General features: G+C 43.1%; 1 protein-coding gene across 2 annotated transcripts in view; it reads left to right on the plus strand.

The window, feature by feature from the left end:
* LOC113019247 (uncharacterized) overlaps positions 1-13,623 on the plus strand; it is an 83,714-nt gene that overhangs the window by 40,196 nt on the left and 29,895 nt on the right. For both annotated transcript variants that reach the window (XM_026162816.1, XM_026162815.1), the window contains exons 2-11: positions 5,919-6,044; positions 6,241-6,279; positions 6,383-7,060; positions 7,273-7,499; positions 8,623-8,792; positions 9,003-9,137; positions 9,740-9,838; positions 9,937-10,804; positions 10,992-11,093; positions 11,194-11,228. In XM_026162816.1, coding sequence (XP_026018601.1) covers positions 5,919-6,044; positions 6,241-6,279; positions 6,383-7,060; positions 7,273-7,499; positions 8,623-8,792; positions 9,003-9,137; positions 9,740-9,838; positions 9,937-10,804; positions 10,992-11,093; positions 11,194-11,228 — 2,479 coding nt within the window. The remainder of the gene's footprint in view (positions 1-5,918; positions 6,045-6,240; positions 6,280-6,382; positions 7,061-7,272; positions 7,500-8,622; positions 8,793-9,002; positions 9,138-9,739; positions 9,839-9,936; positions 10,805-10,991; positions 11,094-11,193; positions 11,229-13,623) is intronic.

The following is a 13,623-nucleotide window of genomic DNA, read 5'->3' on the forward strand; positions in this document are numbered from 1 at the left end:
TTACTATACCTTTATAATGTGATGTTGTCCCTGGCTCTCTGTCTCTCCCTCCTGCTCTGTTCCTGTGCTACTGAGAGTGGAACTACCTACACTCGTAAGAGCTGTTTCGTTCGCGACCGAAACATCACTAATTGGTGATCAGTGGCCTGGCATTAGACATTAAGATGGAACTATAGAAAAGATCGCCTGTCATTAACTTGCTCCCATACCATTGATGTGCAGTGAGCAAAAAGCACCTATCCACTGCTGCAGGTGCTTACTTAAAGGCAGTATAAAGACTGCTGCAATGTAGTCAAAGATGTAATCATGTTGTCTGCAGCTGAGCTGTTGGTTAGTTGTGTTGTTCTATATTATCACTTAAAAATCTATATTTTTTAAAACATTTATTTATTTCCTTCTTTTCTCCTATTGCGTTATTCTTCTTTACATCTGGTAGGTGTGTGTATCTGTGCAATTCACTTTCTCTTAAATTACTTTTCAGCATAACATAGCTAACACAAGCAATACAACAAAAACAAAAAACAGTCACAGGGAGGGAAATCTGTTGTGTTCACTTTTGGCCTCCAAATATTGTCATTGTCTCTGATTTTGCCATTGATGTCATCATTGATGTCATCATTGATGAGTTTTGCACTAGATAACAATTTGTCCCTAAAATTAGAGAGCCATCGTAGCACGAACGGAGCAAACCGCAAATGTTCAGTAGTTCGTAGCTGCACTTTTACCAACTAGTTTTCTTTGGAGGTTTGCAAAGATTTTTGACCCAACTACTAAAATTGTCATGAATGAAAAGCAATAACGATGCTTTCTCTCACTGTTGCTGTGTTTGATGTAAGAATTGTTGGGACGCTTTTACTGCACTTTTCAGAACATAACCTGTTGCATATGTGAAAACTTAGTTTGTCAAAAGTACTTGCATAATGATCAGGTACAATGTCTGTACAGACAGCGTACAGATTGATTGAATTATTCCACTGTTCAAAATGATTTTACAGTGACACTAAAGTCACTTAAAGTGCAGAGGGCTAATGTAACCAGTTAAATTAAGCACAAGCGGACAACAGAGCATCAGTAATGGTACTCAACTTTAGTTCCTTATCTCCTGCAATTCAAAATGAGCGAAGGAGTCCAATCTTGTCCCCTGAGGAAACAGAAGATCTTCATGAGCTCCTCTATGCCAAAATCCTGCCGCTGAGCATGCTCTTTTGATTTATTGCGATCATGTTTAGGGGGCAGGAGCATGCATTCATGACTTATGGCAGCACCAGTTGAGGTCCATCTGTGTGCTGTCATTACCAGAAAGTCAACGGCAGATCCAGCTTCCTTCACCAACTTTCCAAGCCATACGTCGTCTCTTTTCTGAATGCTGCCTACTCAGCACACCACCACTGGACTTGGAGGTCATCATAATAAAACTACCAAACCTTCAAAGTTGTGTGCATACGCTTTATTGTGAATTGTGTAACTGAAGCCTCTGGCAAAACAGGCAAAGAGATGAAAACGTATCAGTTTTTTGGGTTGCAATTCAATATTGTGTATGCTCGTATTGGTGTTTCAGTCTTTATTTTATAACATAATGTTTCAGGAGAAAATTCGTGTTACAGATTGACTTTAGTTCGACCTTGTTGGGCACTAATCATGGGTCTTGTTAGAAACATCTAGATGTTGGACGACTAGCGTGTATGTTCCATGTCTATCCACAGATCAGGGACATGAAAAGGATAGAGGAGGATAAGATAAGCTGCTTTGGAAGATCTATTAACCTTATTCTTCTAAGATTAACACCTCCTTTCTATTTTGTTGTTGTTGTCTCCTGTGTCTCTATTGTTAAAATGCCTTGTTTTCTGTGTGTCTCTGTTTTTGATGCTTTTGTTTCCATGATAAGATATGATACTGACAGAATGAATCCGTATGAATGAAGGAATCTTTGGAAAGCAGAGTCTGCAAATTAAGAAGCGGCCTTCCGGATGATGGACCTCATCTTTCCAAGATTCTGAGGCCCAGTACAACTCATTAACCTGTTTTCTTTGTTTTCTTTATTTTTAACTTTCCAGCTTTCCATTGCCATCGAAGCGTTACACCCCTTCTCCTGCACCAGGGCCCCAACAGAGCCCCCTTCTGGGTGGGCTCCCAGGGAGCTTTTTACTGATTGGACAGCAAGCTGCATGCTTGCGGCTGGCTCAGCTGAACGCCCACCTTACTTTGACACAGATAAATAATGCTGTTGCTGTTGGTGGTCGAACCAACACACACGCCCCATTTATACCCACAACACCCCCCTGCCCGACAGCTGCAGCCATCAGTCTACTGAACCTTCTGAAGGTTGCTAACACCATGTCCCATCCCTTATATAACCCCTATGCCTCTGGGAATCAAAGTTCAGCCCAGGGGCGCTATGGACAGTCCAGTATGCAGGCAGAGAGAGACTCTCATAAGACATCTCCTCATCTTGGGCCTGGGTCCAGCTTTAGCTCTTCTGGAGTTTCATCTGCGACTCCTGCAAAATCTGGGGGAATAATGAGCTACAGGCCAGAAGGGAGTAAGACTTCAATGGAAGAGGACATAAAGAGGTCCATAGACATGCATATAAGCAGAGCCAGAGAGGAGGTGAGAAATCAGCCTGTAAAAAAGAACAGTCGTTTTACCAGCACTCAAAGAGATGAGTATGATTCTTCAGGCAAAGATGTGACTTCCTACATGTTGTCCTCAAACTCTCAAAGACCTGATGTTGCAAGTAGCACTAGCTCCATGGACTGGTTGCCAAGATACAAACGGGAAACTGAGGATGATTCGTCTAAATACTGTTCATCATCTGCTTCATTGAGCTATCAAAGCACTGGCGACAGTAGGTTTAATGCCTCGAATGAAAGAGAGCGCAATGTGCAATCAATTCCAGGCTTAGGTGATTATGACTACCCAGTGCCAGACAAACCTGTGGGTTCTGCAGAGTCTACTCATCCCAAGTACACTTCAGAAACAGCTGTGAACATCCTTATGCAGTTTGGACTTGAAAAAGAGGACCTGGAACATCTGATCTCATATCCCGAAGATCAGATGACTCCTGACAACCTGCCTTTTATCTTACGACAAATCCGCATGGAAAAGGCAAAGAGATCTGCAACAGCAGATCCATCAAAATCCTACTATGATCCTCATTCCACCACAAGTATGAGTGGAAGGGAAAGGTTGAGTACTTCAAGAGGGGAAGGGATGCGTCAGGATGAATTGTCACCTATTGTCCAATCAAGTAAAGTGATTGATTATGGACATACTGGAAAATATACTGGGAGCTTTGGGGATGAAATTGGAAGAAGCAGCAGTGGAGCCAGTAGTGGTGGAAGTGGAGGTACGCTGCTGATGGGCTCCTATGATAGTAGCGGTCACAGTCGAGAACCACTGCAAAAAAGTATGACAGAGGTGAAAAACAGCACCTTGGTTTCTTCCCGTGATCAAGGCAGCTCTTTTACCAGTCATGGCTCAATGCGAAGTAGTGGTCCAGCTCAACAACTGCCAACACAACCAAACCAGCCTTCTCAAGAAATCTTCAAAGGTTTCTCTCTGCCAAAGACAGACACAGACTTAAGACCTCTTAAAGCAGAAGTCACTAAAACCCTTCCGTTGAAAAATCCAGAGCCAGATCGCCAGTCAGCATCAAAAAGCCAACTAACTCCTAATATAGTTCGTAGTGTGCATCCAAGTCGACCTGGCCTTGTACTCATTGGCAGCAGCAGCAGCGACAGTCACATCAAAGAAAAGAGTAAGACTCACGGGCAAATATCAAATGTTTCTGAGCAGATGAACAAACAGCAAATGCAGCAGAAGCAGGTACAACAGCAACAGGTGAAACAGACAATGCAACAACCACCACCAAAGCAGCAGATGCAGCAACAGTTGAAGCAACAACAGTCAAAGCAGCAGCAGACGCAGCAGCAGCAGACGGAGCAGCAGCAGATGCAGCAGCAGACGCAACAACTGAAGCAGCAGACGCAACAACTGAAGCAGACGCAGCAGCAGCAGACGCAACAGCAGCAACTGGAGCAGCAGCAGACGCAACAACAATTAAAGCAGCAGCAGCAGATACAACAGCAGCAACTGAAGCAGCAGCAGCAGACGGCCCAGGTACCTAACCTGCCGATTGGGTTGCAGCAGATGCAGAATCAGCCAGCTGTGCATATGGGACAAGCTTTGCAGTCTCAAGTTTTTTCGGCTGCAAAGCCAGTTCCACAGCCGTCCCTCATGCCAGGGCTCACGATGCCCGTTCCTCCGGGTCTCTCGCCGCTAATGCAGAACCTCGTGAATTTCATTCATATACCGCAGCCCGCTTCCACCAAGCAGCTTCCAGCAAAGGTAGAAGTGACAGGGAATATCCCAGTGCTGGCCCAGATGCAAGACTACACTGCCACTTCACCTAGGGTCTTTCCGCATACCTGCTCTCTATGTAACAAGGAATGTAATCAGATGAAGGTAAGTCGAAGATTGTTCGATGTTTTTGCTTTCAGTCAGTTTTTATTTATTTGACATGCAATGTTTTTTGTTTTGTTTTTTATTTGATTTTGGATCGAATTATAGGACTTTGGTTTGGGAAAAACTTCATGTATGCTACTTTAAAGTTTATTTGTTTGTTTTGTTCACTATTCCTGCATGATGGTGACTATAGGAAGACTACCAACTTGGCTTGCAAACATTTGGACAAATTTTTCACATATTTCTGCAATTCAGTATTCTGTACCAGAATTTCTGAAGGATTACAGTGCAGACTAAACTTAACTATATGTCTATCAGATATTGTAATTGAAAAACACTACTAATAAGAGACCTTCAGAATCTTCAGTGGTCTGTACTTGCAATTGATAGATTTAATCTCTTTTAAATTGACATAAACTGATGCTAAGACATTCAAGGCTTTTGCTAACAATGGAACCAAGGCCTCAGATGACGTGATGAGGAGAAACCTGCAAACCTGACGAGCCTGTGCATCAGAAAATGTTGGAAGATGGCTGGTTTTTCATTTGTCTCTGTTCTTGGGCTGCTGTTCCACAGTGCACATTCAGCTTTGCTTTTTCTGGAACTGTTGCTGAATGTAAAAGTTCCCCTTTTTGTCTTTTGTCATTAGAGTTAAGAATAGTGTGTTTTGTCCTTTATTTCACATTAGTGGGCACCTTGTTTTTGTGTAATACTCGCTTCTTCTTTTTTTTTAACTCATACTTTCTTTTTAAGTTAGTGTTTCTGTGTCCCAAAAGGCAACATCATTTACTACCACAAACATAAGCACCCGCTGCGCCCAGTCATGAGCTACACAAGCACCAGATTTGATTTGATTTGTTGTTGAATCTCTCTTTATGGATCGGCCTTCCTTCGCTGCACCAAATTTCACATTTGAGCTCCTCGTCAAAGAAACAGCGCCTTCCTCTTCTGGTCTATTTCAACGTCATCTTCCTGTCGCTACTCCAACTGTGATCGTCATCGGCATTTTGTCCTAATCCAAACTTGGCCTCTCCTGAGACGACCTTCTTGGAGCTTCGGGAAAGTTTGATGCCATAAGAAGAGCCTGAGAGTCCAGAATCCAGAGCCTAATTGACCTTTTGTTTTGGTTGTTTGTAATCAGATGTTTGACTTGTGTTTTCTATATATACTAAATAATTTCACTTTTAAAATTTTATCCCAGGAAAGGTATAATGTGTCACGCTTATTTGTTCCTGGTTTTTGGCCTATGAAGGTTTAAATACAATCCAGGCTCCTGGCTAATGTTATAATGCTTCTGCATTCAGTGAAGGACTAACTGTTAATATTTTAAGAATTTTTTTTAAGGCCACTGCAAAGTTTAGTGACCTTTTATCAGCAAGTGATGTCAATGACAAACGTTGCTCCTGATAATAATAAACCTTGTCTAAATGTTTGTGTTTTGTTGTGACCACTAGGATTGGGTCTCCCACCAGAATACCAGCCTTCACATCGAGAACTGCAAACTTCTGCGAAAGCGGTCAATCTTTCTTCTCTGTACTTCGTGATTATGAACCGATATCTTTGGGGCAGCACAACCATGGGTGTGCCAAAATGATGCCGGGGTTGTAATGCTAGGATAGCTCCCTAAGAACTGTTCATTTGTATTTTTTTAATTTAAAGCACCTTAATGATTTGCAGCATTTACCATGAGCCATTTTCCCTAACCTAAATTGTTATGAAGCTGAATAAATTCTACCTTGCAACATCTGACAAAAATGTATCTGTGTTTTTCCACAGATACCCAGAATGGAACGGTGAAATTGCATCACTGCCAGGGTAAATATCTTCATTTGAAGTCATCTGGCGAAAGCCTGCAGCATTGGAGGCTTTCATTTTCTTTGATTTAACATGTGCCTTTCTTTTTATATGCAATTGTTAGTGCATCAGGTGCCAAGCCCTCTCCCTCAACTTCTGCTGAGACTTCCCAGAAGAAAACCAGACATGAGAGTCGTTCCCGTTCCTGCAGCCCCCGGAGCCATCGTGACTCGGAGCGTAGCAGGGACAGGCAAAGTAGCCGTTCCCGCTCTCGCAGCCCCCGCACTCATCGTGACTCGTTGCGAAGAAGAAATAGACGAAGTAGCCGTTCCCGCTCCCGCAGCCATCATGACCCGGAGCGTAGCAGGGACAGACGAAGTAGCCGTTCCCGCTCCCGCAGCCATCATGACCCGGAGCGTAGCAGGGACAGACGAAGTTGCCGTTCCCGCTCCGGCAGTTCACGTCGCCTCCGTGACTTGGAGCGTAGGAGGGACAGACGAATTAGTCATTCCCGTTCCCGCTCTCGCAGCCCCCGCACTCATCGTGACTCGGAGCGAAGAAGAAATAGGCCAAGTAGCCGCTCTCGCAGCCCCCGCACTAATTGTGACTCGGAGCGAAGAAGAGATAGTCGAAGTTGCCGTTCCCGCTTCCGCTTCCGCTCCGGCAGCTCACGTCGCCGCCATGAGTCGGAGCGTAGGAGGGACAGACGAATTAGTCATTCCCGTTCTCGATCATGCAGCCCCCGAAGGGAGAGACACAGAAGCCGATCACGATCTCCCTACAGCTCCAGACGTAATCGCAGGTCTGTCCAACATACATTTTGAGAACTAGGATCAATCAAGAAGATTTAGCTCTCCAGTGGAGAGGGCGAAATGTAATTTATTTAATAATGTAAACTTAAACACACTTAATTGGTGGACAGTATTTACCTTTTGTATCCATGGTGGTGTGTGCTTTGAGATGTTTTATTTTTATTTTTGAGTCATTAAGTTCTTTGATTAATACTTTTTTCAGGTCCCGGTCTCATTCTGACTCCTCATGGTATGACTGTCCTTCCTCTTCACGATATCGATCACGCTCAAGGAGCCGTGAGAGGCGATCCTTGCCGAAAAGAAGAGATGAGAAACGTTCACCACCGAGGAGAAGCTGGGAGAGGCGGTCGTTGGCAAAGAGGTCATCTCCTATGCGAAATAAGTCGAGCAGCTCGAAGATCTTGGCAAAGAAACTGCTGGAAACATCAGGTTGGAAAATTGCTTCATGGTATTTGGGGGGTTTTTTTTGGGGGGGGGTTTGGTATGTACTCATTGGTTTTTCTAAAAGCAAAGTTATGTTCACTTGTCAACCCCCCTCATAACATTAACTATACTAATGCAAATTATAAATAAAGACCAGTACCACCAGAAAATGTCAGTATCCGGTTGTTCAGTGATGACGCGACGAATCCTACTTCCGGGTCTAAAGTAGTCTGCGTTTAATATGGCTTTTGTGTTGTTAACATGTTTAATGTTATGTATTTTCTTCTATTTGATCTCAAAAAGCTCCTAAAACAGTCGGTGATCCCTGTTGACCTCCCTCGGCTTTTATTACCACTAATCATTTATTTAAGCTCAGTTTTTAAAACCTTAGGATGTAACTACAGCCCAGCCCATGCAGCAGTATATGAATGACTAACCTTGTATTGTGGATGGATTATCTCAGTTGTTCTCCTGGCTGAAGTTTGGTCCTTTTACAGCATCCTGCCATGCGATTACATTTGTTCCTGACCACCGACAACACTCACGGTAACTTTTATCGAGTGGAAAAAAAGTTAGCTTGTTTATATTATGCTAACATAGCTGTGTCGCTAGCGGTCACGTAGCACATCATTATATACCAGCTAGCCCAACTTCAGTAACCCTGCAAACGTCACTTTAGTTTTCTGTCTTCATTTATGCTGGAAGTGATAACAGAGCTGTACGTTTTAATTTGTTTCCAAAACCCCGCAGTCAGGACATGCTATATTGTATTTAGATAGAAGCTAGCGAGCTAACTTCCTGCTAACTTCTAACTCCGTTAAATGTCATAAATTCCGTTTTCATGGATGCCTGGATGTTAAACTCAATTTTTACACCTGGTAGAGCAGAACGCTGATCATTTTATTAAAGATGAAAGACTTTAGACAGTTTTTCAACTCTCAGTAATGCCACAGTGATCGTTTGATATATGGACCTGCAGCGGAGTTTAGACCCAGACACGGCTAGTGACGTCAGACTGAACAACCGGATAGTTTTTTCTACGATTATAAAACTTTCAGAAGCAGTAGATGATTTTTGAGACTTGGGACCAACCAAAGTGTGAATCTCTTTTGTACCTGTGGTCTTTTAGCTCTCCAGTCCTTATCAAAACAGTCTGACCTGGAGACTGTCGTCAAAACTTTGGCTCCTGCCCTGCTGGCTGAGCTAGCCAAGATGAAGTCGTCCCCATCAACATCATCGTCCTCACGTTCTGCATCTCCAGAATCAGTTAAAGGGAGGCCTAGCACAGAGAAGACCAAGGTGATTTCACATGATGCCTTTTTTCATGAATGGACAGTTTTGGACAATTTATGTGGTCAGTGACAGGTGACAGTGACGTGATTGTTGATGCCACAAAAGCAAGATTAAATCCTTCAGCACAAATTTATACAAGCACAAACTTTGAGTCAAATTGTCATGATGAAATCTGCATTTGGTTTGTTCATATTTTTCTTCGCTGTGTTTCCACAGGCTGCTAAATCTTCCCCTCCAACCATGGTGAGGCTACAAGGGATTGTCAGTAGTCTCTCTCACAGTGAAGTGATTTCTGCTGTGGAGAAATTTGGAAAAACCAAGTCAGTTGTTTTGTTTAGGTCAAGATTACAGGTATGTACACTGAAATTTGCTCACTGTTATAGATGGATGAGTTCATTGACCTGCTTGTGAATCTAGAGAAAATGTGTCTCCTGGTTTGCTTCTGCAATCTAAGATAGATATTTATGCACCGTAGCTACAATTCTCTATAAATGTACTGTCCATTCATTAGTTATAGTCATGCATTCATCATGCGGTTTAAAGTCAGTTGGTTATCCTTACTTTTCTTCTGTGGTCTTGCAGCCCTCACATTCATGGCTACTTTGGATTATACTGAGCTTTTATATAGACATCACAATGTCAGAAAGTTTCTGCTCAAGTCTAATCCTATGAAAGCATACACAATGTATTTTGTTTTTATTTTGCTGCTTTGCATTATGCATTTTTTTAATCTATATATACACATTGCACTAAAAACATCCTTGGAATCGCATTGGTTGCTTGCAAGTTGCCACCGTTGCTTGTAGTTTGCTTGGAAAACTCAAACTTGTCATCAAATACTTGTAAGCTACTGACAAGTGCTCATATATGATTTTTAGTGTGAATGTAGTAACGTAATAGTTTTGGTAGTAATCCAAATTAATGTGTGTGTGTGTGTGTTTGTGCACACCCAGGCAGTTGTGTGTTTCGAGAAACAGGAAGATGCTGAGAAACTGAAGAGCTTAAAGAACTTTGACATAAAAGAAGTAACTGTCAGTGTTGTTAATGAAAAGGTAACTTTGTTTTCCCTTGAGAAATATATTAACATCACTGCTCTTCTGTGGCAAAATGATCAGTAATCTGATTAATCCAAAATTATCTTTGTTTACAGGAAATTGCATCCAAGAAAACCACAAAAACTAAACTGGAAACTACAGCAAAAGTCTCTGTTTCCAAAGCGAAAAACATCTCAGCTGAGCAAAAAGCTAAAACTGTAAAAACTGGTGATAAGGCTGAAGAAGCAGCTTCAAGCCTCGAAAAATCTAAGAGTAAATCTACGAAGAGTCCCGAAAAGCAGCCTAACACCAGTGATTTGAAAGGAAAACGTAAACCCAAAGGATCTCAAACCGGTGCTAAAGAAGCTGTGGTGGCACCTAAAAATACAGCCAATACTATGAAGGCTGTTGAACCAATTAAAGGTGCTGCAGTTGATGGTGAGCCAAAAGTCTTGACTTCCAAAGCAGAAACGGCCTCAACGACGCAGAAATCTAAAACAGCAGGAACTCTGAAAAAAGAAAAAGTGGATCATTCTAAATCAACAACGTCAGAGGATAAGCCTGATGTAGAGACAAAACACAAGAAACCTGAAACAAAGATTCATGAATCTGCGATGGGGCCTAAAGGTGAAGCACGAAAAGCATCAGCTTCTGAAAGGGAGGACCACACAGAAGTTGAAACTTCTACTGACGGCAAAGATAATCAGACGTCACCAACTATATCAAGTGAGAATCAACTACCAACTAGTGCAGCTGAGACCAAGCCAAATACATCGCCACCAAAACCCACTGATCCACCTCAGAAACCACAAACTGTCATCAAAAGTCCAGAAGATTCACTCAAAGCTTCAGAACAGACCGAGCAGAGCTCAGATTCTGCTCTACAAGAAGAAACACAACAGCAGACTGCAGGAAAATCACCTGAGATTTCTGTGGAGGCAAAGCAAAGAGTTGAAAGTGTAGAAACGGTTACAAAGGACAAAGGTAAGTGGACAGAAAACACCTTCAAGTGTGGAGTATCTTTGACAGCAGGATGTTGGACGGAATCAAAAGCTAAAGACTGTGCTTCATGACGAGAACAGTTTTCAGATTTTTATTTAAATCAGCTGGGTAATTTGCATCCTATCTAAACTACCACTATTTAACTTAACTACATTTCCTTTATTCTAAGTCTCTGTGACTGCAAAGAAGATCTCAAAGGATCAGCCGGTCGCTCCTACCCACCCAACATTTGAGGAACTGATAGAAAAGCAACTATGTCCAGAAAAAATCCGTAAGAAATCCCGAAAGATCTGTATGAAAGATTTCCCAGTGTGAAGATATTTTCTATTTTATAATTATTTTCTGTTTTTCTTTTGCTCTGCACTTTACAGGTTGTCTCAAGACAGTCAGGCTTCCCCGTAAACAGGTAACATTAAAAAAACACTTAAATTATACCTGTAAGAAAAACATGCTTTGTCAAAGTGGTTAAGTTTTGATCTGAAATAGTTCAGTTTGTTTTAAAAGTTTATAGTTGGGTTATATCTCATTGTCAGGTGACACTCAAGTAGGTGTAAATGTAGAAAAATGTTAAAAATTCAGTAGGGATGTCGCAATAACAGAGATTTACATACACTAATAGAATTACACAAAGCATGGTTACCAATTTAGTACCAAAACAAAATAATTATCGTGTATCTCCAAAAGTTGATTCTGTTCATCTGGACGTAGCGTTTTGTGGGAGAAACGTTTCGTCACTCATCCAAGTGACTTTTTCAGTCTCAGCTAACTGCAGGTTTCCCCAAATCTTATAAACAGCACATTTGCATAATGACTGAAACCAGCCCACTGAAAGAACAATGGGCTGGGAAGTCAGTCCCTTAATTTTAATTATGCAAATTCTCATGACCATTGATCAACAACCACTGATCAAAACTCACTGATCAAAACCCATTGATCAATGGTCATGAGTACCATTCACAGAGAGTTGGAGAATGGCTGCAATCACAGCATTGTAAGATGGCGAAAAATTATCTTGTATACTAACACATATTAAAAGTCTGTACACCTCACCCCTGGCGTCGTTGCCCACCTCTCAATTTTAAATACACATAGACATTGAGGGCTAACAGGAGGGGCTATGCGCTTACCTGCTGCATCAACACTACAATGAGCGGGTGGAGGGAGGTTTGGAGTCTTCTCTCACCCCCGTTCTCTGCGACCTGCTGGAGCGGGGGGGCTAGGAGGAGGAATTGGCCGTCTGGAGTGTGGGGCCTCCCTGCTGCTGTGGAGTCGGGGCGGTCTGCCTCTCCCCACCACAGGGAAAAGGGTAACACCACCTGGGTCTGGGTGCAGTTCCCCCCCACCAGGGGCAAGGGTACCTAGACCCGGTTTGTAGAGTACGCTTGGGGAGTGTGATCGTGTGTACAACGTCTCTTTATGTCTGTCTCCACGTTGGTTGAGTGTGGAGTAAGTGCATATGAGAGCATGAGGGTGGGAATGGATGTTTGTATCTGTGTGTGCCTGTATGTCTGTGTCTATATGTCAGGTCGGGTATCAGACACCACCTCTCTGGGGACATCTCAGGCCCTCCAAGGTTTGGAGGCTTATCTCCACCCACCACCACTTCCCCTGCCGGTGGCGGACTCCCTCAGACATCGGTGCGTTGGTGGTTCTTTGTGTCCGGGGATGGGCGTCCAGGTACACACCGGCTCACTCCTTGGCGGCCGCTTATCGGGGCCTGGAGCCTGGGGCTCGCTTGGGCCACTCCGGAGGTGGAGTGCCCCCGGCCCCTCGGCCTGGGGATCGGTCACTCAGGCACGGCTGGCTGCCGGCTGAGCTCACGGGCGCATCACTGCAACTCCCCCTGGCTTCTGCTCCGCGGCTGCTGAGTGAGCCCTCATCTGGGACTCTCCTCAGCTCTTTCTGGGACAGTGGCGCGGCTGCCCCTCTGTTGGTCTTCCTTGGTCTCTTGTGTTCTGGGGGCCTCTGGATGTCTGGAGTTTTGATCTCCTCCATACCTGCTTCATGCCCTGGAGGACGGGGCAGTGGCTCCCCACACCCTCTAGCAGATCATTACAGGAACCTTTAAAAAACAAGCGCGTCCATGCTCACAGGTGTACACACGGGTGATCACACCCACAAACTACACCCTTTTTGGCTCCTACCTCAAAGCACACTGTGTTCTGTTGATCTTACGTGCTGCACAATAATGTTTAATATTTAGTATTTACTGTCATATTCCCATATATCATTGTGATGTTGTTTATTCTATTAGTCTTGTTCTCTTCTGCTTGTTTTCTTTTTTCTTTCTCAACAGGTGATCCAGGTGATCAATAGATGCATTTGTTTTTTTCCTCTCTCAGCTTATTCTGTTGGTTTTTGTTTTTTGCCCTTCTCCCCCGTCCCTCTTCTCAGCTGTTTCTCTTTCCCTCTTTCTTTCTCCCCTTCTTTCCCCCAGTCAAGTCTGTCCCGTATTCAGCAAATGAAAATAAAATAAACAATAAAAGGTGAATCAAATGGACCATTACGGCAAGGCTGGGATGGTCAATTTGGTAAAGTAAATCCGTTGGGCATCTTTCCTCGCCTTTAGACAATAATTCTGATGGCAAAAGAGCCAAACGGGACAGGCAAAAAAAAAAAAAAGTCTGTTATTAAAAAGCTAATTTGAAATGTTCAAATTATATGCACAATCATCCAGGACATGGTGGTTTTGAGTGCTTAAAAAAATAGGGGTTTAAGTAGGGGGCTTGAATACCTCAGCAAGTTGTTTTAAAACTAAAGAACCTTTTAAGAAGCATAAGAGATGAAAGTTCCTCACAAAT

Source organism: Astatotilapia calliptera, chromosome 3, assembly GCF_900246225.1.
Source record: "Astatotilapia calliptera chromosome 3, fAstCal1.2, whole genome shotgun sequence".
Taxonomy (NCBI): domain Eukaryota; kingdom Metazoa; phylum Chordata; class Actinopteri; order Cichliformes; family Cichlidae; genus Astatotilapia; species Astatotilapia calliptera.